The following is a 27,309-nucleotide window of genomic DNA, read 5'->3' as shown; positions in this document are numbered from 1 at the left end:
CTGTGGCATTGTGAGTTGGCTGCCAACATGACAAACTTATTTAAAGGGCATTGATGCAATATCAAAACTTTTGAACAGTTAAAAGATAAACAAAAAAGTCTAAAATATAATAACTGCTGGATGAGGATTTGATTTTCCTTAAGGTGTTCATGAAACTTTTATCCATTCCTCTCATGATCGATACTTGAGACAAATCTAAAATAAAGCATATCCTCTTCGTCTTTCTTCTTCCTCTCCTTTATTTTGGTGGCAAGAAGGGCAAGCAAAACTCTCATATCCTCTATTCTGTCTTACAATTACCTTTTTTTTTTCTTTCTAAAATCACTTTTAAGACTCTTCCATAACAAACTACTGAGACAGATTTAGAGAGGATAGATAGGAAAAGATAGAGAGGGGAATACCTTCCTGATGACCGTGGATATATAGCGTTTTGGTATGTTGGTTTCAATGGAACAAGAGAAAAGTGAATTTCTTTATGGAGAAGAAATTGAGGAAGATATATAAAAAAAGAGTTTTCTTAAGTTTCCAAAATATACTTTTTTTTTCTTTATTTTACTTAACTAATTGGATCCCAATTTTGCGATGCGAAATCAACTGCCCTCCTAAGTCCATTTCATAGACTAGCTAGTTATTGGTGTCACATATGTATCACTTTTTTGGCTATTTATTAAATAGTCTATTATTTTTATTATTTATTTTTATATTATTTTTAGTTTTCAATTCACCTCTTTGGACATAATTAAATTTATTTTTTTGGAAAAAAAATTGCATAAATTAAGTTTGCTTAAATTGGATTTTGAGCCACATCCTACTTAATCAGATTATATACTTTTTTATTGGAGATTTGGGAGATCGATGGAGAGGAGAATCTAATTAATTTTATTCTGAAAGAGAATAGAAAAGAGGTTAGGTAGATTTTTTATTTTTTTAAAAAAGAATACTCACTATGGTGACTATGGACATGGCTCAGGGTGCCACCAAGAATTTAATTGATTAGAGAAGAAAAGATTAACCCTTTTGCTTTAGACGATATAAAGAATGTGTGTGTCCCTTGAAGGGGGCTTTCAAGCATAACAATAAAGCTAACAATTATCATAACATTATATAGCAATCTAAGTGGCAACCATAGTTTAATTCATATAATCATTTTTAAGTAAATATATATAGTTTACCTAATATTGATGTTTATAGGGGGACGACGATCTAGACACGTTTCTTTTTTACTTCAAACTATAATTAACTAGACATAGCCTCTTTTTCTTATAAGATATATGCGGGAGTCTTATGCCTTTTTAGTCAAGATAGTTTGCTTATTTGATACGATATTCATCCATTTTTAATGATGTAATTGCAATCACCGTGAACAATATCTAGAAACTACTTTGGATTCATATTATCTTCTTTATTAGAGATTCGTTTGTCCTGCTTTGGTTTTGACATTCTTTACTCTCCTCTTAAATATCGGATAGTAAGCTACTATGGTCACCGGTAAGGTTATTCTAACTTTTAGTAAAATATTTTGCTATAAATTTTTTTGATCTAGAAAGATTATAGGATAAAAATAATTTATAAACTAAATTTTAGAAATAAAATATTTTTTGTAAATTAAGATTTATATAACACCATCAAATTTGTTTGCATGTTAGCACGCGCCATGCGCTTGCTTGAATTATATAGTCCATTACGTAATCCATAGCAGACATCGGCCCTTCCTCACGTGGCAATGTTTGGTTGGCTGCATAAGACGCCTCGCTGTGCGGGTTGCACATGTGATTTTCAACAACTCCGCCTCCCCCCTTGCCCCCTCTTCCAAGTTTCGTATATATGGTAATGCTCCCATGGGCTGCCGGCCGCCACTGCCCACTTCCGAAAAGGACAGAGGACGTGCGAGGTAATCCGAGGCTTCTCTACTTCTTTTTTTCCCCCTTTCTCCCTTTTCCTTCTTGAATTAAAAATCTGTTTTTGTTCTTCTTGGTGTGCTAATTTATTGAATCTAGGGTTTGTAATCCGATTCGTTTTAGAGGCTGTAACCCTAGAAATTCTCGATTAAGGACGAGGTTTACGATCTGAGATACGATTTTTTCTCAGGATTGTAGAATCTGAGATGTTTCTTTGCATGTGTTGGATTAGTTTCTTTGGGATTTGCAGTGAAATCTATTAAATTACTTGTCCTAACGTTTTCTTATCTTCCATGAGTCCGTTCTCTAATGTTATTTCAGTTCTCGGCATATTTCGAGATTCGCATAATTATTAAGCCGTCATAGGTGAATCAAATCGGAAAAATACCGACTCTCCGGTCTCAAGTTTTTTCTTTTATTCTTTTTTATTTTTCTAAGTGAACAGCGTAAATGCTGCAAAAAATTGCTATGCCATAAACAGTGTTTCCTCTTCCTCTTGTATTACTCAGTGCTGGTTACACTGTGTCACGTTCTATTCAGATTCAGATTCTAAGAAACATGATTACTTTCTGCATTTTAGATTCGAAGAAAAAGAATTTTGGAACTATTCTGTTTTTAATTTTTGGAATTGTTACTTAAGATATATGAATTGTTGATGTAAAACTCTATTAATCAATGATTTTATTCCTTTTAATTGGCTCCTAGTTTGTAAGGAGCTTGAGAATCTACTGATGTTACTTGGAAAAAAAAAAAATCTTGTAACAACATGTTGGGAGATCTGAAATGTGCATTATATGTCCTATAAATAATTAGGCTTGTGATCATGTGTGCCACGCATGACCCTCCAATCTTAATGTAAACCAACAGCAGCAATCTTGGCTTGAGTTTAGGAACTTGTGTCTTGTTGTTCCAATGCTTCGTTCACCTTGAGTTGGGTTGCCAACACTTCTAGTTCTATTGGCGAGTATTCCTATTTGTGGGCATTAAGTTCAAACTAGTGGTGCTAGTTTTGTTGTCCTGAAGGACATCATAGTCTATAAAATTGATGGGTTTTTTTTTTGTGTGTATTACTTAAAAAGCAGAATCTTTGGTTTATTGTTTAAATTCCATTTGTGTGATCTCCTTGTGATAGATACATTGTTTTGTATCCTTTAATATTCAGGTTTGATAATTGAAAAATTATAAGGTTGCAACGGAAGAAGATATGGCGGGGATAGACACAGAAGTGGTGGGGGAGGCAGTTCATGATTTGAAAGGACTACATATTGGGCAAAGTCAAGAATCCCAAGTTAGTATTTAAACAATTTTTATTCACTAAAATGCTTTATACAGAATAACTATTTAGGTATATAATTTATTGGATCTTAGCATAGTAGATCAAATTATCTTGTGTATATGAGCATCTTTTCTCAAAAAATTATATCGACCCTTCTTTATAAGCTAATGTTGTTCGCATAATATAGAGTAATATAAAAAGTAGTTGGGCCACTCAAATTTGTTTTATAATTTTAGCACACCGAAAAATAGAAACATGTTGCGTTTATATGCTTGTATAGTGCCATTGGAAACTTTGATGGCATGCCTTTATTATACTCATAACTAGCTTGAAATCCCAACAATGTGTTATTATAACACTAGAATATTTCCTTCAATTCTTATCTTTTCATTTGTTTTGTTGTCAAACTGAGCTTTTAGTATTTTTTTCTTCTACTTGTGATGTTTTATTGAAGCAAATATGTTTAATTCCATGACATTGTCAAAAGCCTATTAACTTTTAGGTTCAGTTGGTGATGTTTTAATTTTGATAATACCATCTTATTGAACCTAAGAATGGATTCCTGGAAGATACAAATTAGGGGTCTTTATGGGTTGGGTTAAGCATCACTAATAAGATAAATCCAACATAACATGCACCTGTCTTGGCATGCTGGTGGATCAACCTAGCTCAATCAAACTTGTTGGCAAGTTAGCTAGATCCACTTAAGCACAATTCATGGGAGAAGGGGAAGAATGAAAGAGGGTATGAGGAGGAAAGGGGTGAGAGAAAAGGAAAAAGAGAGATTAGGCAACAAGGCTACTGGCTAAGGTCCGCAATTTTGGTATCGGGGTACCGTATCGGTATCATATTGGTTCGATACAGTATGGTACGACACAATACACCTTTGTATCGAAATAGCTTTCTAATCTTTTTTTCAATTTTTATTTCGATACGCTTCGACACAGGTCGATATGCTTTGGTACGGGCTGGTACATACCTCAGTATGTCTCAGTAAGATTAGTACACCTCAATACGTTTTGGTGTAGGACGGTACAGGGCTTGTACTGACTCAAAGTTAAGTTTTATACCGATTTTCTTTCTGTACGGTATGGTCCGCCCCGTATTGGGTGATACGGCAGACCATACTAGTGGCGGTTGGTGTGACGATGGTAGAAGCTAGTAGGTTTGACCAAAAGGGTGGAGTCAAGTTAGTAATGCTCTAAATAGTGAGGTCATGGTGTGTGGTTGGAGTTATTATCAGGGAGGAGGGATTGAGCAGATGATGGAGTAAGGTTATGGTGTAGCCAAATTAGGAGGGCTTGAGGGTAGTGCCATGATGGTGAGTTAAACTTGATATGGCGAGCAAAATCATCTATTAGAGAGGGACAACGAGGGTAGGGGGAAGGTGATGATGGAGAGGAGTCATGGGGGAGGGGGAATATTATTTGACTGCCGGACCTAACAAATCAGGTCTGAGTTTGGTAATTGGGTTGCAAATGAAAACTTAAAATTGCCACCTTGACATCCAGAAGTTAATTAAAATCAGTTTGGCTATTACTTTTGGAAGTGCTAGTATGGAGATGGATCTAGAGGAAGGCAAGCAACGAACAATGATTGAGACCGGTGTAATAGTAGTATCTCATGCACCCGATTAGGACGGGCAAGGATCATGGCATTGGAAGTGTGGTCATGTGTGGATCTGGCAGGGGCACAAAACAATGGATGGTATTATTGGATCTATGGAAAGTAGTCATCAAAGTTTTGGTCATGGGGCATGCCAATTAGGTGCACCTTTGTAGAAATTTGTTGTTGATATAAGCTATTGTAGGTTCTAATAGTCCCTTACGGTGTGGACTTTCTGTTCCCCCTTTGAGTATGTATACCCATGTGCAGTAGAGTAGGGAGTTTAAGGCACCATTAAAGTTCCAATTCAATTAAAGTATTTGACTTGATAATGGTGCAATTAAAGATCTGATTGAAATATTAAAGATTTGATAATAAGACATATTCATGTGAATAGATGAGATAGTGTTATATGATAGCAATGACAATCTAGCCTTTCCTTATTTCTTTGGGGTTGACTTTGTAGATCTCCATTTGCCAAGTTTTAGGGCTATCTCTATCTTATTCGAAGTTTCTGCAACCTCTATCTATATCATCTTGGGTCTACCCTTTCTTTTCTTACCATCTTCAACACAACCAAAGTCCTCTTACCGAAGTTTCCTCAGATCGTCGTTGTACTTCTATACAATCTCAATCAACTTTTCATTACTTTATTCTTAATCTGTCGTTATTGCACTTCTATACCATCTCAATCAACTTTTCGTTACTTTATTCTTAATCTGTGTAACATATATGACTTCTTAAATATATTTATTACTTAATTTATTTTTTCTAATTTTATCATGCATCCATCTTAATATTCTTATTTCTTTTACACTCAACTTGTTTTCAACTTTTCATGTACTTTGTTGCCCATTACTCCGAGCTGTACAACATGGTTTATTTTGTTATTGTTCTATGAAATTTTTCCTTTAGTCTCCAGAATATGCGCCTTTTACATAATATTCTGGATGCACCTCTCCACTTCATCCAACCGGCACTAATTCTATTACATATATCTTAAAATTTTTGAAAAAGTTTTGTGAAGTCAAATCTTTAAACCTTTTCTGATTGAATTTAAATTTGTAGGGCACCTTGGTCTACTTCCCCATAATTTCTCGACACAAACCCAACTCTTGATTACTTTATAAATTATAAGTTTTTGTATCAAATGTTTAACATTTGCAATTACTATCCACAACAAAGCAACACTCCAAAACTTAAATTCTTGAATCACCTCATCTACACTAGATTCCAAAACATCCAGAGTATCATCCATGCTATCTAAACCCTTATTAATTCCCTTAGCCATGGAGACTATAGTATGCTGGTTAAATTGCTCTATGTGTAGATTAGGGTTGTCAATGGGCTGGATTGGTCTAGGTTTGGCTTGAGTTGGGCATCTTGGATATGGCCAATCTAGCTTGACATGCACTTGACTCCTTGCTCAGTTGACTTAAACTGTCATTGGAAGAAGGGAAAATGGGGGAGCAAAAAAGGAAAGGGAGATGGCGGGGAAAACAAAAGGGAGATTAGGCACAACAAAGCTGATGACAAGTGGCGTGGATTGATGTATGCAGGGGTAGGATCAATTAGAGAAATGGAAGCAAGGTGGGCTGAGATATCAATGATAGGTGGAGTCGTGGAGACATTAAGGAGCGAGGTCACCATGGTAGGTGGAGACAACAAAGGAGTTGACATTGCAATGGAGAGCAAAAGTTGTCTTGGGGTAAGGTGAAACAAGCTCTTGTTGTTAGGTGAAATTTTTAGTGCCTGGTATAAGATTATGATGGTAGAGCGAGGTTGAAGCAATTGATAGCTTGGTTTGGGGTGAGCTCATAGTGTCATGGTGAGGCTTGGAGGAAGATATGTAGAAAAATAGGAGGCAAGGAATCCTAGGAGAGGAGTGGGGGGGAGTAGTGTGGAGAGGGGAGGAGAGGAGTAGAGAGGGGGCCGAGAGGAGAGGAGATAGTAGTAGAGAAGCGAGAAGATAGGGGAGATAAGCTGATGTCATGAAGAGGGCTAGATAGGGTTGGGGATAAGGTTAGATTTAGGGATTTTAATCCTCAATATAATATTTAATATTTGTAATGTTTGTATGTTATAATAAATCCATAATAATTAGTACAAATAAGTGGAGTATTGATTTGTCAGGTTATAGCCCAATTAATGGAAGTCTGGAATTGTACTTGACCTACTAGTTGGTTAGCTTTACTGGATCCATACCCAACTTGTTGACCCAACAATCAAGGTAAACATGTGGGTTTAGGGAATTGGATAGCGATTGAAATTCTAACCCGTATTATAGATTATTGAAGCCTTTTCTATATGATTGCTCTCTCAACATCTACTGGATGTTTAATTGCCTTAAACTAGATGAAGTTCCTAGGTCTTCAAAGATACACTGTATCGCCACCAAGGTAGTAGCCTGGTGGTAAGGGGGCGATAATTCTATCCGAGTTGTCCGAGTTCGAAATGTGCGGACGTCGATTAAATTAGGGGACCGGATGCCCCACACCCGGACGGCTCGTTGGTGGATATGCTTTCTTTCCATCTGTACCGAGGTGGCGCTGGGGTAACGTACCCACACGTGAGGCGGTGAGCCCAGTGGTGTGAGCCCATGGGTCGGGAAAGGCACGCGAAACCTGTGACTTGTATCGAACATTCCCTGATGGAAGGGGGGCCCAGTAGTGGGGCTGCTACGCGGGTGGGCTGGTCCCTCCCCCTCCCCTCCTACTCATTTACCAAAAAAAAAAGATACACTGTATCTTTGAATTATCATGCCTTCTAAAAGTATTAAGATTGTTTATGGAAGCTTTCCAACTGTTGTCTTGATCAACATTAGTATCTTGTTATAGCTTTCACCCTCTCTATCTCTTGCTTGTTGAAGCCACATTATGGCCTTTATGCTTGTACTAATTTTAGACATGCTTTATTTTGTGCAGGTACTTAAGGAGGACAAGATTAAAACATTAGATGTTAAAGGTTCAGAGCCTGCTGCTGGCAATAGTAAGGTTGTTATTTCTCAGCCTCCTTCACATGATGATGAAGAGGTGCGGGAAGATGGCCCAACTTCTGAAGGCTTGTCAGGTTGTATGCTTAATGCTTATATTCACATTTTTTTCTATAATTTAATGTTTTTTAATGAACACATCCAAAGGTAGTCTTACATAAGTAGTTGTAGTAGTGTTGGTAGAATCGTGCTGGTTCGGAATGTGTCGAACTAGACTAGTTAGTTACCGGCACTATTCAAAGGCTCGATTGGAGGCATCCACAAATCCTTCCAATTCAATGCGAGAGAGGAGGATGAGGGCTCGGAGTCGGAAGATGAGGGTTTCGATAGCTTCTCTTCGATCCTTGAAGTAGAAATTAGAAGGCGAGGGCTCAAAATAGGCTTCGATATTGTCTCTTCGGTGGAAGATGATTGCGGATCGACTCAGAATCGGCTCCAGCTTCTCTCTCCCCCTCCTCCACCTCCTTCGGATCTGACCTCTCTTCAATCTCTCGCTTGTCACGAAACCATCAAAGGTCGTCCAATCACATTGATGTCAGTATTGGTGAATCCGAGAGAAGGGAGAGAGGGCTTCTGAGCCTCCCTAGTTTTATTTTCGAAACAGGGATACCTTGTTTGGTTTTGAAATAGAAGATCTGTTTTTTTTCTTTTTTACCATTTGTCAATTTCAGTTCAACAAATTCAAAAAAGGGTTTGTTGAGGAATGGTACGGTACGGACCTGTACCATACTGTGTCAATCGCCGACTCGTATTGGTACTGGTTTGGCGAAGCTTTGCAGTATGCAGATGACCAAGTGAGCTCTTAAAACTTGCATGAAAGTAGGTTCTTAGGTGGGATCATTGGCAGATCATGTATAGAAAATATTAAAAACACTATACGGCTCACTCTCCTTCGATCATCTCTTTGGGAAAAGTATAAAATATAAAATAATGAGAAGAATTAGAAATAAGATAGAAATAATTAAGGGCAATATATGGTAAATAAAGCACCTCCATTTGCTTGAAGACCTATTTTGCTATAATGTGACATGTTTATGTTATATATATATATTATATAATAGAAATTCAGTCATAGGAAAAATCTTAATAATTCAAGTTATTGAAACAAGTTTCTAGCAAATGATACTAAATTATAGATAAAGCAATAAAAGGTTAGAGATATTTTTTAGTTGTAATTAAGGCGTTCGGAGCCACCTAAAATGACTGGTGGCATTCCCTGTTCTCCAACCCAACCAGCCTAATGTATGACTCATGCTAAATGATTATTCAAGTCCCTACCTGCCGAGATGGTTTGCCTTGGCACCTGCTAGGTGGCTGACCCGCATATAGGGCCACCTAGATGGTTACACCTTAATTGGGTAGTTGAGGGGTTAAGCTTAGGTGACTCCCTTTTGAAAGTGTTCAAGAGTATATTTATGGCTGTTCTTGATTCACATTGCTCTTTCAAATCTTAGGGTATCAAGTAAATTTTTTTAGGCATGACAAAAGTTCAAATTCAATGAAGATTAGATAGTTTGCTTGGGCATCTTCTGGGTAGCCTACTCACAAAATAGGAGCTGCCTAGGCAGCTAGGCCTGATGCGCTTAAATTTGGAAAGCCAATATCCAACATCATGTGGCATTTCGCATTCAAGTTTGTTCTATTCAATGGATCACTATCAGGTATTTTCTTAGGCATAGAAGAACAAGAACCAAAAGAAACTCGAAGGTTCAAAATGTTAAGGAGACAGAGGGATCTAGTTAGCCAACTATCCATGTTAAAATAATCTATATGATAGGCTAGGCACGTGAGAAAGCGAGGATGTTAAGAAATCCTGGAAAAAAGAGTTTAAATAAATTGATCCCATTTTGTGTATAAAATTTTAGCAATTATGCTGAGATGTAGGATGGATAAGAAGAGTATATCTGGAAATTTTTAAATGAGAAACATGCTGGAGGAACAGGTTTTTATGTGCAATTGCATGGAAGTGAATGGAAGAAAACTGAGATAGTGGCATGTGAGTTGCGATGAATATTGTCGAAATAATTCGATGAAGGTACTGAAGAGGATGATAAAAAGAGGCATAAAAACTAAGAGTTGGACCATGTAGCAGTTTGCTTTATGCTAGGATGGTCAACATAATGATTTTATGTTGTCTCGGACTATTAGTGGAAAGAGGAAATGAGGTCATCTATAATATTTTATATGTTTGAGAAAGCTTATGATTCAGTCTCCATGATACATAATTTTGTTCTTGAGAAGTTATTATATGAAACTTATGTTAGACTTGGCATTTGGAAGGGTTGGTTTGGGTTTGGGTTTGGGACAGGTCATTTCAATGCATCGGAAAATGGTCAACCAAAATTAACATGGATTTTGATTTGGTGGAAAATGCATATCCATAACCAAACCTCGTGGGTTTGGGTCATAACTAAACCTCTTGGGGTTGGGTCAGCTAGGGGTCACTAGATTAAAAATTATGCAAAAGCAGAAGCAAGGTAGAATTAAGAAAATAGATTTTGCTTAATACAAAGTACTAGCATGTAGTCAATACTAACCCATTAAAAATCCATCCTATTGAATAACCGAGTAATCCTTATTTTTATTGAATTTAACCAACAAAAATCGGAGCGTGAGACTTGGTTTGGCCAGGTTGGGAGTTTGACCATTGGCTCTCTAAGCTGGACTGAGAGTATGACAACGTAGATCTTACTTTCCATTAGAGGAACAAATTTTGTCAACCTGTTGGGTCTAGATGCCCAGCCTGAATCCAATTCATATTTTGATTGGTTTGGGTAGGGTTTCAATTTGGTGAGTTCACAGTGATTGTGGGATAGCATGAGATGTTACAGTGTAACCATTCAAACTAAAACAAAGGATAAGCGTGCACAATTGAAGTAGGATAACTTTCAAATGACATTCTAATCAATTGGACGGCCAATAGATATTGTGCTATCTTGGATCTATTATACAAAAGAATTGAGAGATAATCATGGATATTTTAACCTAATTGTTATAGGGTTAATGTGCTGAAGTTTTTTCTTTTCTTTTTCTAAGAAAATGATGCTGCTCTTGTTGGCAAAGATAAAGAAGCAGGCTTTACACTTTGGTGGTCTGAGGGCTTATTTGCAACAATGATGACTAAGTTCTATATCAAACTGTTCTCCATTGAAAACTCTATGCATGAAAATCCATATGCCTAACTCTTGGGATAAAAAAATTATCACATTTCCTGAATCCAGATTTTCAGCTTCGTGCTTCAGAGATAGTAGAATGCCAAATATTGCATGAGTTTACTTTCTTGATGTCTATGATCACATCCTTGTTTGTAGATGCTATTTAATTATCTGTTTGATGTTCTATTTTGATTCTTATGTGTCTTTTCTGAACTAATACAATACTGATTTTGTATGCATTGTTTGGTACCTGGTTTTCATAAATCTTGGAACCAGAAGCTACAAAGAAGAAGAAGAAGAAAAGCAGAACCAAGTACATGTTTCTGTGTGACCTTACTATTAAATGTTTAAAGCTCCACATCGACATGTGTTTGATAATTTCCGCGTCCTTTACAGAAAGAAGAAAGAATCTCTTCAGCAGACTGATCCACCATCAATCCCTGTTGATGAACTTTTCCCTTCTGGGGAGTTTCCTGAGGGTGAAATCCAACAGTATAAGGATGAGTAAGCATATTTTCTTGCAGATTATTGTTTGTAAATAGCATCACATAAACAACATATATATATATATATATATATATATATATATATATATATATATTTCTTCATATGCTCTCTTGGCAGGAAAGATTTTGTTTTTTTCTTTTAAATCTCATTGACCTGATTATTGAATTTCATTGCTTTTCCATAATTTCTTTTTTATTATTTCTGCTATTATTATTGGTTATCTATTATTGATGAAGAATTCCTGTTCATCTACAATTCATGTTAGTGTTTGTCAATGAAATCCTACGAACATGCTGAAGTTATAAATTTTTAACCTTGTAGCAGCTGATGAATGCTACCTATTTTGATTACCTGGAAGTGGGTATACCCATTTTTTGGTTGTTCTTGCTTCCACTACAGCGTATGGAAGTGGATAGCTGAATATTGATGCTTAGTTGGGTGCTGGTATTGATTGCCCATCCCTAACACACAGGCCATTCAAATTCTTTACATTCTAGTGGTAGCTTTCCTCTCGCCAAATCTGGAGGTAGCTTTTCTCTCTCCAAAACTCTACAATTGACTTTTATAAAAGATTCGCATTGCCATGCAACACTTAGCCTCAATATAAAACTGGCACCTGATCAAACTGAAGGAATATCTTTGATATGAAATTTAGGAAATCCACTTAGTTTCTCAGAGCCTTTAGTAGGCATTCTCATCATCTATTTGATGAATTTAGATCATTGGAATTATTACTAAGCGAAACTTTCCGTTATTGAAGATCAATGATTCACTGGAGTTTAGAATACTATTGGTGTGCAACAGTTTGTCGAATCAAGTCATCCGTATGTGAGGGCTTTTAGTTGGCAAGGTGCAATAGTATGAGTCACAGTACACTTTAACATGTGGATCACTAGAAGGATTTGTTGATGTATCTGTTGCTTCTTTTGTCTAGAAGTGTGTGAAGTATCACCTTGCAAGGAAATGTTTTTATATTCTAATTAAGCATGCTGCTATTTAATCTTATAAACCAATATACCTTGCTTTCATCTTATTCATTTCCATTTAGCATTTGAGTCTAATTCTGCATCAATTTCTTGCTTACATGATGTGTTATAGGGCAATCCTTGTGCACATTATCAAGAAGAGAATGAAGAAACTCTAGTAAAATGCCAATTAATTTGTTAAGTACAAGGTGATTGAGGTGATGAACTTGAAGATATAGTAATAGCATTCAGAATACTAGAATAACTAGAATATAACCTACGCGATGCACGAGGTGCAGTTATTTCTCCGTTTTCTAACTGTTATTGAAATGCAATATAGAATAGATATAAAAGCATAGATAATAGAAATAGAATAAGATAATAGGTATAAGAGTCTCATTATTTTCTAAAATAAAGTTTTGATGTTAATATCATGATATACTATCACTATACAAAATTATAATAGTATATGTATATCTATTGATATAATAAAATGATATATTGTTATAAAATAGTAAGATCATGATCTTAACCTGCGTATAATAGGAAATACAAAAGTATTGCATCTTGGGGATATTTAAATGCAATATAGCAAGGCCATTTGTGCTTCTATTTTCACTTTCAAGTAAGATCATCATCATAAAATTGCAATAGAAATTGATAAAATATTAGTGTAATCTAATGATCGAAGAGGGATATGGGCAGGGTATAGTACTAACGAAAAATGTTTTCGTTAACATTAACATATATTAAGCAAATATGGTTATTAAAAATATCATTAATTTTTGTATTAATTTAGTGCTGCTAATGAAAAGTTCTTTTATTTAATACGGTTCAATAAGTTAATTAGATTTTTATTAATTATATTATATTGTTATATATTGATAAAGAACCATACTAAATAAGAGCCTTATTTATTATTCAAAATAAAGAGCTCTACTAATAATGTTATTAATTTGGTGTCCATGTGGCGAAATGGAGAGCTCTGCACAAGCAGGGCCTCCATTCTAGTATATATCTATTTGATGTATAGAGCAAGGGAATGGAGAAGAGATGTGAAAAATACAAAGGAAAATAATTAGATTTATGGTTTTTTGAGTTCTTGTACTCAAATTGTAAACCTCATTCTATATTGAGTTTTCAGAAAACACTTATAAAAAAGATTCCCATTTACTGATTTCTACCTGAACTAATGTTTATGTTTCTTTGCTAACAAAGAACTTGAGACTCCATATGTCTTCCTTAAGTTGTATGAGTTACATCCAACTTTGAAGAAAGGAACCAAAAAATCCTCAAGAATTTTAGCTTCGGAATATTTTTTGGTACTGCAACATGGTTGCTCATTATCTTTGAACCACTAGAGAATTAGCGAAGTCGTTGGAATTTTCTGTTTCATTACCTAGATTGTATAGCTTCCTGGTAAAGGATAAAAAACTGAGTTGGGGTGGAGGGTTGTGGCATGAGGCCTCTACTAGAATTTATGCAAGTAAAGATGAATGAAAGAATAAATAGATGAGAGGTGGATGCTATAAGGAAAGTGCAATAGAAAGAGGAAATTAGATTGACAAAGAATAATAGATCGGGCATTTAACTACTATGATACCATGAAGTCAGGAATGAGGTTGAATGGTTGCATACTTAATTTGGTTTGCATGATGGTATATTATAATAGATGATTACAACATGTGCTGCAAATTAGTATACATGTATGGAGAAGACATGCTCTACTTGATGTGAATATTACAGTAGTTGAATGTTGATTTGTGATTTCCATTTTCTTTCCTTATTGTATTAGAGGCATTTGCACTTAGTTGTATTATGAACATGTATACCTATAGACATGATGGGAAGGACACAGAGGAAGGGTGAGGGGTGATTGTAACCATTCTTTAATTAAACATCTTTTAATTATGGACTCTGTCATGGATCGTCATCTACAAATTATGCAATTTCAAGGGAGATTTTTTTGTTGATGCAAGTGCAATTAATTTCCTGGAAGATGGACAAGGGTTATTGATAGGATGGTGTTATGGAGAGAGAAATGGTGATGGTCCATGGAGGGGTCAAAGATAATGATTTCTAGGTTAAATTGATTTATCATCTGTCTGCTGTCAATCCTGGAAAATGTTTGTTAAGGATTGTTGTATCCACAATTAAGCTAGACCTTTGGGTGGAAGAGAGGGGATGGAAAATCAAGGGTGATAATGAGGTTTCAAGTCCTATGTTCATGCATTTTGCCTTTATTATAAACCCTAGTAGATGAAGTAAGGTTTTGTATTTACATTTTCAAAATTTGTTTGTTGCTTAATAATAATTTATTCAACCTTTAAAGGTCCTTTAATAAAAATGTTCAATAATTATTTTGAGAAATTTTCTAAAATTATTATTTTTAAATTTTATTTGTAAAAGAATGGCATATAATTTATTTACATTTCAAGGTTGCTATTGCTGCATCAATTCTGTCCATGTTAGAAAATGGAAAAGGAGATGCCCTAATTTTTTATCGTGAGAACCAGAAAAGGGAATAAAAAATAACATTTAAAGGATGGGGCAAGTCTCCAACATGCCTGGTTTCACCTCCTATCCTCTTTGTTTCTCACACACATACACGGACATTGCTACCTCCACATAGAATCCACCTTAACATCATTGTTCATGCTCTAGATGAACACCCACTTTACCTAAGTGAATGGAAATAGTTCTTTCAGTGGTAAAAGTAGCAACTAGGGATGCTCCATCAAAGTAGGGCTTGTACAAAGCCCTCAAAAGAAAATAAAGAGAAGTAACAGTGATCCCTGACCAAAATTAGAAGCTACTGCCCAAAAGGGCATCAACAAATTAATATTAAAGTTATTGTATTCTTTAGTTGTTGGTGATCACATTCAAATCATTTTTAATTAATCATACTTTAACTTCTCTATCCATTCTTCAGGTGCTATTAAGAGTGGTGAATTTTGTTTGAATTATCGACAGAATGATAATTTGTGTTTTACTTGATTAACACTATGATACTTATGCAAAGATTTGCTTTTGAAAGTAGATAATCATTGCAATAACATTAGTATACACATTACAAAAACTCTCCGGAGAAATGTTTCAAGTCTTGGTATCAGGCCTTGGATAGTATAATATAGTAATCTCCCATACTAACACATGGTACACTGTTGGAGCCAGCACAACACCTGTAACATGTTGATATGGGGTGTATTGAGTCCCATGCCATAACGGTACCATACCCAGGTTTGCGTGCTGCCTGACAAGGTTCGGTATGTAAAATGCTGCTTGAGAGAGCATCTTTATTTGTTACAACTTGAGGGGAGTTTAGTTCATACAAAGAGGAGCTACACCACAACATTCTTGGTTCCAGAGAGCATAAGGTGAGGCACACTCAAGAAACTGAGATCCACCTCTTTGTTCTTTTAAGTTTTGACCCTTAGGGAGGGTCTCTGGTTTATTGTCTATGGTGCACTATCTTCATTTCCTTGAGGGTTTGGGTGCCCTCAAAATTAAAGTGGGAAGAGAGAGAGAGAGAGAGAGAGAGAGAGAGAGAGAGAGAGAGCTTTGAGAAGTGAAACATGGAGGACGGAGGAGGCAGGCAGATTCTGGATTAAGCCTGGAACCCTGTTTTTTTTTGAAGTCTTCAACCTTTTTTTGTGCTTTTTTGTTTTCAAGGGGCATGTTGGTAAATAAAATTGTAGTAGTATTTTCTAGGAAAAATTCCTTATATTTTGCATCTATATATGTGACATTTCTCAATTGCTTGAAGTTATATTTCTACCACACTTTCAAATGCACTTCCTTTTCAAATTTTGCATCAGTAATTTGGAGTGTTTTGTTACTAGCAACCTATGGAGGACAACTTCTGAAGAAAAGAGGGAATTGGAGCGGCTACAAAAACCCATGTATAATGCAGTTCGCCGTGCAGCAGAAGTTCATAGACAGGTTAGATTTCTTATTACTGGGTTTTAATGGTCACGTGTATTTACATTTGATTATCTGAATGTCATGATAATTTACCGCTTAGTTTGCCTTTGAAAGCATGTGTTGATCAAAGTTGTCCATTTTAGGAATCATAGTTGTTGTAATGTATGGTTAGGTTCGAAAATATATAAGGAGTATTTTAAAGCCTGGAATTTTAATGACCGACCTGTGTGAAACTTTGGAAGATATGGTTCGGAAACTTATTAAGGAGAACGGTCTTCAAGCAGGCATTGCTTTTCCAACAGGATGTTCCTTAAATTGGTAATACACTAATACTCTTTTTTGACGTCTTCCTTATCTTAATAGTTTTGTCTTTCATAATGATACTGAGCAAACTACCTCTTATTAACTAGGGTTGCAGCCCATTGGACTCCAAACTCTGGTGACAAAACTGTACTGCAGTATGATGATGTGATGAAGCTAGACTTTGGAACCCAAGTTGATGGTAATACCCATGTATTCTTTCACTTTTTTCCTGCGATCTACATCTGCATCTCTGTATGGCCACATTTGTAATGTTCATATGTTAACTCTTTTGCACAAATATGATTTTGTAATCAATTTTTGTGGCTGTTCCCTTTACCAATTGAATATGGCATTTTGTTGTCATTTCAGGTCATATAGTTGATTGTGCATTTACGGTGGCATTTAATCCCATGTTTAATCCATTGCTTGAGGCTTCAAGGGAAGCTACAAATACTGGAGTTAAGGTATTTGACTACACCTCATTTTGCATTGCTCTCTTTCTTTGGAAATTTAGCTGACCCTTTCTTCATAAAGTTATTTTTCTCATATTAACTGTATTTAAATGCAAGATTCGTTGTCTTGGTACCAGACCTCGTACCGGTGCTATACTAGCACGGTGTCGGTATGGTATGGTAAGAATCTTTTCGGTGGTATTGGTATGTCACTTGTATCGGGTACCGATAACGAACCGATATGGTACGGTACATTCCGTACCGCCTGGTTCGGACCGGTACGGCGAACCATGCGTAAATGTGTAAACAAGTGCCAAATGCAATGGCAGAGAACGTATTTTAGCAGTTCAAAGTTATATGTCTTTAGCAGGCCATCAATTTGGAAATGTGTAGCAATCTATGTGTTGTGCATGCAACAATAACTATTACTCTAAGCAATAGACATTGTCTTATTTGTTCAGCCAACTTTATGATTCTTTCATTGAGATCATTATTATTTGTAGTTCAAGCTGTGAAAACATGACTCTTTAGTGTTGAGTTAGCTGTTGGCCCAGAACTTAATCTAGTAGAGTTTTCATGGCAGAAATGCTGAACATACCATAAGGGCTCGTTTGGTTCGCGGGAAGGATTTTCCCTCCTAGGAATATGATTCCTGGGAATCATATTCCTAGGAAGAGAATACCTAGGAAAGTATTTTTGGCATGTTTGGTTAACCATTGGAAAATGACAAATTTCCAAAGTGCTTATGTTTGGTTGACCATCCACTTTCCTAGGAAAGTTATGTATAATTCCTATTATGCCCCTAATAAAAATTAGTTCTTTAATGCCTCTTTAATGCTTCTTTAATGTTGAAGGGTCTTTTTGGGAAAAAATAAAAAAGGAGTGATTCCCACCTCATGGGAAAGTAACTTTCCCATGTTTCTCATGGGAAAGACTTTCCCATGAAATGTGGGAATCATATTCCCATGGGAATACAACTTTCCCATCTCTCTCCTTTGAAAACTCCAACCAAACAAGAGGCATTTCATTACTTTCCCGTTGACCACACTTTCCCCCCTCCTTTTCCTGCGAACCAAACGAGCCCTAAGTATTCTACTATTCTTATTTCACTCATCTTGTTCTCTCCCTTATGTCATAATATTTTTTAAATTACATATAAAATCCATATCCCTCACTTGATGCTAGCAATGGCCAAGACCAATGACAAGATGATTCATGCTCTCCCATGCAATGACACCAGCATTAGGTCTATAAATCATCATATCCTCGTTATGCCTTATCTTTTCTATCATTTGTTGGGCTTGGTTTTGCTCATGTCTACCAAAGATGTCATGAGGTTGAATCAAACGTTGGTCAACCTAATGGCTTCATGTACTTCAGCAGAGTTGACGCAACGCTGTCATATCAAGCATTCTATTTTGTTGGTATCCTCCCATTTTTTATGACCATCATTCTCTTTTCTATCATTTGTTTGGTTTGGTTTTGCTCATGCCGAACCAAGATGTCATAGTTTGATCGATCTCATTGTTTCATGTACCCAAGTTGGGCTGACACAACTTTTACGAAGTCCACAATCCAAGTATTAGGTTTCCTTGGTATTCTCGCATTTTTTATGATCATTTCACTTTATTTCCGATATCATTTCCATCCTCTCTCCATAACATGGCTTGAAGTTTCCTTTTCATTTTTCAAATTCAGAAGGTCTACTGCCAAGGCAATCTTGAGAATCTCATTGTTTTGCTTTTAAGCATGGTTTGAAAACTCGGTTTTATTTTTAGTTTTTGCTGGCTGGACTGGGTTTCGATTTTTGTAGTTCTGATCATTTTAATTTGAGTCTTTTTGGAGTTTTAGCAAATAAGGGATGAAAGCAAATTTGAGGAGTTAGGACTTAGGATACTGTAAAGAAAAATAGAGAATATATACATTATATATATATATATATACATACATACGTACATATATAATATGTACAAGAAGTTGAGACATTATAGCAGGCATCATATTTTTCAGACATATTTTATTATTTGGGATGTTTGTATGTTTTGGTTGTTTATGAATGAAAATTTGATAGAAATATAAAAATTAAAATATATAAAAAATGATAAGATGCATTAGATATCTTGCATGGAAGAGGAAGATGAAAAAAATGTATTCCATGATGAATCCCGAGAGAAGTGCTAACCTCTTTTTTTATATCTACCAAAAAATTCTAGGAAGAAAAGAGCTGCTGGTGTGGGCCCTGCATCACTTGTTCCTTAATATAATCTTACACTTGAGGCTGGGGTCTGTAGTTTTCAAATAGAAGATCACAGCCTCCCATCACATGTATCACACGTCTGATTGTAGTACTATATATAATTCTTAGGCTTGAAGTGGCGTGCAAAGCTTGAAGCCTTAACCCAGAAAAGGGATAAAAACAAGAAGAATCACAGCCAATATTGCTTCTCCCTACATGCGCCACATGTGCAGGACGTTTTTAACTTTGCAAGAACTTGAATTAAAACTCCAGATTTGAGTAATCTACAAGATTTATCCATGAAGATTCTCAATCAAAAAATTCAATAAGAGATGAATTAAAGAAATAGTTTGAACTTTTAGATTTTGAAACTTGACACCTTACAGAGGAGAATTTTAGTTAAATGCCCTAAATTGTAGCTCAAATCTTATGACTAACATTATTAAAGAGTTGCATATCTACTCCACAAATTCTTGGTTAGATCTCTCAAACCTCAAATATTTTATATTTCTCTTGAATTTCCTCTAGTCAAACTCTCAGATGCTCCCAATTTTCTATAGATTTGTAAAACTTAAGCAGTATTTTAAATTCAAGTAAACAAACAATGACTAAATAATATCATAACCTGCCCTATAAAATAAATCAGCATAAGTAAATTTGAGCCAGAACTGTGATATTGGCCTGGGTTTTGTGGCAGTTCCAGATAAAACTGAAAATTTTGGATTTCAGATTTTGGGTTCTGCAGGAACTTAAAACCATTATGTTGAGCTTCTATTTGAAGTTGCCTATGGGCATATTTTTGTTACTTTTATAAAACTTCCTTTCTGACATTCTCTTGGAGCTATTAACATCATCCTACGTAGCACATAGCATTAGTCATAATTTCTCCCTAGAATCTTACAATTATCTTTACTTGTAAGTTGCCAGCTTTATATTAGCACGTTTACAACATGTAATTTAGAAATATATTCTTGTCTCTCAACAATTCCCACTCATATAAGTGATTGATTTATGCTTGATAACTAATTTCCATGGGTACTCCTACCAGCATTGCATTTACTTTATATTGCCTTGCTCTAGATGAAGAAAACTAAGTCATTCTCCATTGTCAAAATTAATCATTAGCTCTTGTCCTCCTTGCTACAAAAACACAATTGCAATAACCACAAACCATAGACGGCAAAACTCCTAATTTATACATGTGCATTATCCATGAGCCAAACAATCTTAGTCAAGGAGAAGACAGCGGGAGCAAGCAAGTGATGGTGTGGCAAAAAGTATGCAACTATGTGCAGTGGGCTACAAGCAAAACTAAGAATGGTGCAATGACATGCCAGATTGCAATGCAGCTCACTGGGGCTATTTCTAAGGTTGAAATGCTCAATCAAGCACCACCATGCACCAACTGGCCACACAGAGTAGAACCTTTTGGAAATCATTAGTAAAATGAAGCTTTTGAAGTTACTATCTGCAAGTGTGGGATCATCCATGGTCAACCTTGTCAGATTATTTGTGAAGAAGGGTTCATTGACTAGACTGTGAAAAGATTGAGCAAAGTTTGCCGTACTAGATCCCATACTATTACCATCCTATTATATTGTCAGCATACAGTATGGTATGAGATAGCAAGGCATACCAAATATTTTACGGTACGAGACTGTACTGATTTGGTACCGGTATGATTTGATACATCCAGTACGGTGCTGTACCGACCGGTATGGGAAACCTTGAGATTGAGAGTATGCCTTTTATGATGGTTGTGTAGATGTGGGCATGTGGCTGCATGAGTTAGGTAGGTTAGAGTTGGATTGGCTAGTGGGTGGTTGTGGGAAGTTGGGTTATGCTGGGGGGCCAGGGTGTTTGGGTGGCTATATACAAAGGCATTTATGAACAGGTGCATTTTGGGTCTATTTGCATGTGCTCATGAGATGAGCAAAGCTTGTAGTCATAAACATTGCGCTCCATGTGCATGATTAGGAGTATTCCACTGTTTATTGGGTGAGTTTATATATAATAGAATTTCATTCAAAATGCACTCCATAAACTCGCTAATACGAAAAACAATATCTTACCAAACTGGAGGATTTTGGTAAGACCATCTTATAAACTTGCAAGTGCAGAGACAGACCACAAATCTCACTCGTTTCCATTTTGGGAATATTAAGGGTTGGCGGCTACACTTTGATGTTTATTAATTGTCTTCTTATTCGAGAACTCAAAAGTTGTAAAACCACTAAAGTGCTGTTTAGATGTAAACAGCAAATGTGACAGTTCTATATTGTTAAACTTTGTTTAATTCATGCATCAGTACTGGTGGTCAGGAGTACCAAAGTCGTATCATGACCTTGCTATACAAGCATATTACCATAGGATCTCATATATTGACATGAAATGACTTGGAACTTAGAATTTCTCAGTAACTCCATTTTATAGCTTTTGTCTCATTTGCTGTGATACTCAAGCATAAAAGTTAATGCGCATTGATATAAATGCTTATTTGATTTGAATTTTTTGGACTTCCATTACATTTGAGAACTTCATCTTTTTTGTAATTATGTTATTTGATGCTAATTTCTGGTGTGCTGTTACTTATTTGATGTGGTTTTTATCTCTTTTAACGATGATTAGCAGAAGTGTTAAAGCATGTTAAAAATGATTTTTAGGAGACGATATTCTGCTGAGAATAAAATATACATAGCAAAGGTCTGCTAGATGTCTGTAATCAATATAAAGCTATCTAGCATGGTTATTCTGGACCAAAAAAATATCTTCCTTGTAAGACATTTATTTTTTAATATCCACTAACAGCACTGTTTCTTTCCTTACTCATGTTTGCCAAGTCACATTTTGGTGGAGCACCATAAGCATATCATGCCAAGTGGTTAGATATAGAATCTTGCTAAATGTGCAGTAGGAAGTTAATATAAGCAGCATATGACTAAATAGGGAGGGTTTAAGAAACTACAGTATTCTAAAATTGTTCAATCTGATATTGGCTGCTCAGCATTTATATCATTGCAATGTTTCGGAGTTATTTCTGAATTTTATGAAAGGAAACTTCTATAGGTTGTGAAGTTGCTGGAATATTCTGAACTTTCAGTGTGAAATGACGTCTTAATTGTATATTGTAATAGTTATACTTACATTTACATGTCTAGGAATCTGGAGTAGATGTAAGACTCTGTGATGTCGGTGCTGCAATCCAAGAGGTTATGGAATCATATGAAGTTGAAATTAATGGAAAAGTGTACCAAGGTATGACATTTACTATAGCATATAATACTGTTTTCATTGTTCTGTATGATGCTTGCTGTGAATTATTGGATGTCGACAGTGTTTCTTAGATCTTTCTTTTTTGTTTAATTTTCTTGGTATGAAGGACATGATTTGCAGTTGAGTGTAAGACTTCATTCCTGCATCTGATGTCATATAAGAAGCATTGTATTTCACTAATATCGAGTATAGCATCATTTTCAAATTGATGAGTGGCAGGCCTATACTCTTAACTTGATTATGTTAGCTTAACTCTATCAGTCATCTGTTGCCTTATTTTGATGATATTGAATTGTCAAAGCAATTTTTTTGTTCTTTAATATGTGCAATCTGCTTTTGTGTCCTTGCTTCTTGTTGCCAGTTAAAAGTGTACGGAACCTGAATGGACACAGCATCGGGCCATATCAAATTCATGCTGGAAAATCTGTTCCTATTGTAAAAGGTGGAGAGCAAACGAAGATGGAGGAGGGTGAATTTTTTGCAATTGAGACTTTTGCATCAACAGGTAAGATGGTACATTAATTCCCTCGTTGTAACTTGACATCTGAGCTTTTAAGTTGCTGCACTAGACATCCATCCAACTTTATCTTGTGGGTAAGCTAAACTCCCAAAGATAAGGAACTTTCTTCATAGTTAGCCAATATTCTGACCCGTTGGATTTATTTAATAGTAATTGATATGTAGTTATTAGCATGAATTAATTTATTCTTATGTAATTAAACCACCATTCCAATTAATCAGTGTCAGCTTGGAATTCTGGCATAAATTAGGTTAGCATAAGCTCAAGTTCAATCTAAACTGATGCGAAAGTTGCTGGTGAACAAAATGTTTGGTTTGTGGCAGCCTAACATGGACTTGCACTCAAACAGATAATATATGCTTGAAGGTGTTAACACACCTGATGTGCTGTTTTGCAGGGAAAGGATATGTCAGGGAGGACCTCGAGTGCAGCCATTACATGAAAAATTTTGAGGCAGGACACATACCATTAAGGTTACCTAGAGCAAAGCAGCTTCTTGCAACGATCAACAAGAATTTTTCAACGTTGGCCTTTTGCCGGCGCTACTTAGACCGCATTGGAGAGACTAAATATCTCATGGCACTAAAGAACTTGTGTGATGCTGGTATAGTTCAGGTAAATATGATGGCATACCTGTGTTTTTACTGCATCATGGACATTGTTTTGGCTTGATTGTGTGAAGCTTGCTGTAATTATGACTGTGGCTTTAAATGTAAATAGTTAGCTGATAGAGATATAGGTTGAGGAAATTAAATTTCATCAAGTCCACTATTGCTTTTGACTAATTTAAAGCATTTCACCTTTGTCATTTTGTACAGTTGAGCATTAAAGCTTGGTCTAATATTGTCGGCCATCTCTATTTTATCAATATGGTATACATTGAGGATTTCCTGACGTGTCAGCAGCTAGTATTTCTATCTGATTGATGATAAAAACCTCTGTATTATTTATAGGTCCATTGCAGTGGAAGAAATCACTAGTCTTTCTACATGTACTTGTAATTCTTATGCTTTTGAATTATCAATATGCCCCTATAACATGTTTTTAGTTTATCAATTATTGATAAATTATTTTTTCAAAACCTTGCTGACTTGGTACGGGCAAACTTAACTCCCTTCGATACAAATGTTTCTTCCTGGTGGTGGAAACTGTATGGGATTCCTTTATGTTTACATAAAGAATAATTACTTTAGCTTGACGCAGGTATAAAAAGCTTAAATTTCTAGAATAAGGTCAAATGAGTTCTCAGAGGTACTTAAGGGATGGCCCTTGTAGTTGTCTTCATCACTTCCCTACCTAAACTAGTAATTATAATCTATTTTTCAAATCAAGTTATGTTTAATGCTTGATATTTGAATTTCGATGTGCAGTTTTAATTTCACTGCAGTCGATTATGTCACTTTTTTCTTTTTGTTTAATCATTTGCTACCATCATTGTGCTTAACTAATAACAAAGCATGAGTTGATGCTTTACATGTTCTATTGACTACTTTTCTTCCATAGATTATAAAAGCTATAATCTTTTTTATATATAGTATCTGCTGCCCTGTCAATGAGGAATGTAGCGCACTGGGTGTGACATTATTTGAGAAGTGTCTTAACCTGGACCTTTGCCAAGAATTTTACGGAAGAAGAATAAGAATTTTACTTTCCTTCCTGCTGTCTTGCACTTTTCTTGCTTCCAATATGCAAATCTTATATTTATTTAGTTCATTTTATTCAGATTAGATTGTTGTCACTATTCCAAAACTTGGTAAGGAATTTTGTGATAGAGATCTTGCTTCCGCATTTGTTGATTAATGACACTGAATTTCATATATTGCTGCTCCAGCTTTACCTCGAAACTGTCATAAAATTTAAAAGTTTAGGCTGGCATTTGGAGGTTTTAGATTCAAAAATCATGATTTTTTTTCAATGATTCGAAATGTCTGAATTTAAAAAGTTGAGATTTTTTTAGGTGTTTGGCTGTCAGAGAGAACTCAATAATGGAAAGATTTGCACATAAGGAGAGACATGATTTGGTAGAAATATTCAATATCATGATATTGAGATGTCTTTGGGATTTCATCAGATGGACATCATAAAATATCATGGATTTTCCAGGATCCAAATGCACCCTTGGGATATGTACATGTCCCAGTATGACCTTATATAAAAAGTTTCCATACATTATTTGAATATAGTTATTTGCTGCTTCTGATATGAAGTTGGGTTGGTCAGTTGTCATGGATATTAAAGAATAACTCTTAATTTCCTTGATGATGCACTCTCTTTTGCAGCCATATCCACCTTTGTGTGACGTGAAGGGAAGCTATGTATCACAGTTTGAGCACACCATCTTGCTTCGACCTACTTGCAAAGAAGTCATTTCAAGAGGCGATGATTACTGAGTATCTTGAAAGTTGCTCATGATCTTCCATGCGCTGCCATCCTCAATTCCGCTGAATTGCACGAATCCGCAGCAATTACTGGTTGTTTGTATAGGGTAAGATTTGGAGCATACCACACACAAGTTGAAACACAGCTAGTTTACAGGATTGGCCCTGATGGATAACGAGTTGCTGCAGGGAAAAAACTTTGATTATTTATCATGACTATTTCTTTCATATTTTGGTGGTTGATTGTGGGAAAGCTCCTTCGGTTGTGAGATCCTCAACTTATGATGTTTTATTTTATGTGTGTTGACATATATTACAGCAGTGAGAAGTTAAAAGTGGCTTCGGCTCTTGACTCTTTCTACTGGTATTCTTTATTTAATCATGATTTTCTTTTATCAGACTCTTGCACATAGATAAAAGATGCCCTTCTATATCTCCTATTTAAGAATCTGGTTGTATCTTTCGCTTGAAAGAAGGATTCACCTTCCCTCGCATGTATCCGCCGTTGGATCACTCACCACACAGTTCTCGAAGCAGTCTGAACTCCATCATTGATTCGCTTATATAGATCTTCTCAAAGCAAGCGGAGGATGATCCAATGGTGGATTCATGAAGGAAGGTGGATCCTTCTTTCACATGGAAGATATAGCTGGGTTGCATTTAGAAAAAGAACAAACTAACTCACTTTTGGCACATTGGAAAGTCGAGGATTTTGGCTTGGACAACGAGAAAGATCATGTCTCCTTGTTTGCATATTTTTGGTTAGAAGAATGTCCAAGTTCTTTTTAATGCCTGAAGCAAAAGGACGTGAAAGTTTTCTGAGCAGGATTTGATCGATGATCATGATATACATGTATGTAACCCAAAAAAGAAAAGTAGCAATGACAAAAAGGGGGAGGAATCACTTTGCTTGTAGACAAGACTTGAGCTGCTTCCTGATGGTAGAAAGATATCCGACATCAATATCACAATCCACCAAACATCACGTATGAGTTCTTTCCAAAATCTTGGTCGATGTTGATCTAAATTAAATTTGGATATAAAAACTTACAAAGGAGGTGGTGACCTGTTGTGAAGTATGGCATCATGATAGTAGTTGGTGCAAAAATAGTATCCCATTGAGGTGTGCCTGTGCTTGAGGGAGAAATTAAAGGAGAGGAAAAGAAAAAAAGAGAAGAAAGAGAAAGGGAAGAAGAGGTGATAGAAAGAGAAGCAAAGAAGAAGATCCATTCATTCATCTTGGTTCGGTTTAGCTTGGCGTTAGATTTGTATCTCCATTCTCAAGCTTCTCTTATTACTATTATTAATATTGTTTGATGTTATTATATACCTCTTGAAATATATATTTTTAAAAAAAAATTGAAAGTTTTTTTTTTTAGGTGATGGGCTTTTTTAATTTGCCCTGGTACTACTCTCTATCACATATAGAGAGCCTCCATCTCCTTCAATGGATGTAGCCTAGGTTTTGCATGAATTATGTAAAAATCTTGATATATGATATCAACTTTATTTTTATACTATATTTCTTACTTTATGTCAACCGTTTTTATGGATTGCAGCACTCATGCTCTCAAGATTTGACATCATGACTGATGTTGATTGCTTTGGGGGCACACCCCATCCTCCAAAAACTTTAAACTCCTGTTTCAACTGCGTGGGGTGGGGGGTGCCAAAGTGATCGGAACATGTCATGCTTGTACTTGCCAACAAACCCAACTAAGAAGGCAGTAACAATTTTTGCAACCTCTCGACTCCCAAAAAAAAATCCTGGAGGTCATCGTCAGCTTCACAATTAGTGGGATTCCATTAGCATTCTACCTTCCCA

At 35.8% G+C, this 27,309-nt stretch overlaps 1 protein-coding gene across 4 annotated transcripts; it reads left to right on the top strand.

Annotated features, from left to right (window-relative positions):
* The first annotated feature begins 1,804 nt into the window (after nt 1-1,804).
* On the top strand, nt 1,805-25,879 carry LOC103712997 (methionine aminopeptidase 2B-like). 4 transcript variants are annotated; one of them, XM_008799739.4, is made up of 13 exons: nt 1,805-1,891; nt 3,061-3,186; nt 7,704-7,848; nt 11,206-11,239; nt 11,323-11,430; nt 16,241-16,340; nt 16,495-16,640; nt 16,733-16,824; nt 16,995-17,089; nt 22,472-22,568; nt 22,948-23,091; nt 23,504-23,721; nt 25,386-25,879. In XM_008799739.4, the coding sequence occupies exons 2-13, from the start codon at nt 3,103-3,105 to the stop codon at nt 25,494-25,496; spliced, it is 1,374 nt and encodes a 457-aa protein (XP_008797961.2). In that variant the 5' UTR covers nt 1,805-1,891; nt 3,061-3,102; the 3' UTR covers nt 25,497-25,879. The 4 variants fall into 4 exon arrangements, with proteins under 4 accessions (XP_008797961.2, XP_008797959.2, XP_038982846.1 ...); XM_008799737.4 differs by having other exon boundaries at nt 11,203-11,239; XM_039126918.1 differs by having other exon boundaries at nt 1,839-1,891; nt 3,085-3,186; nt 11,203-11,239.
* The last annotated feature ends 1,430 nt before the right edge of the window (nt 25,880-27,309 follow it).

The sequence above is a fragment of the Phoenix dactylifera genome, chromosome 5 (assembly GCF_009389715.1).
Source record: "Phoenix dactylifera cultivar Barhee BC4 chromosome 5, palm_55x_up_171113_PBpolish2nd_filt_p, whole genome shotgun sequence".
In the NCBI taxonomy this organism is placed as follows: Eukaryota; Viridiplantae; Streptophyta; class Magnoliopsida; order Arecales; family Arecaceae; genus Phoenix; species Phoenix dactylifera.
The sequence above is the reverse complement of the archived record's forward strand: the minus strand, read 5'-3'. Positions and strand labels throughout refer to the sequence as shown.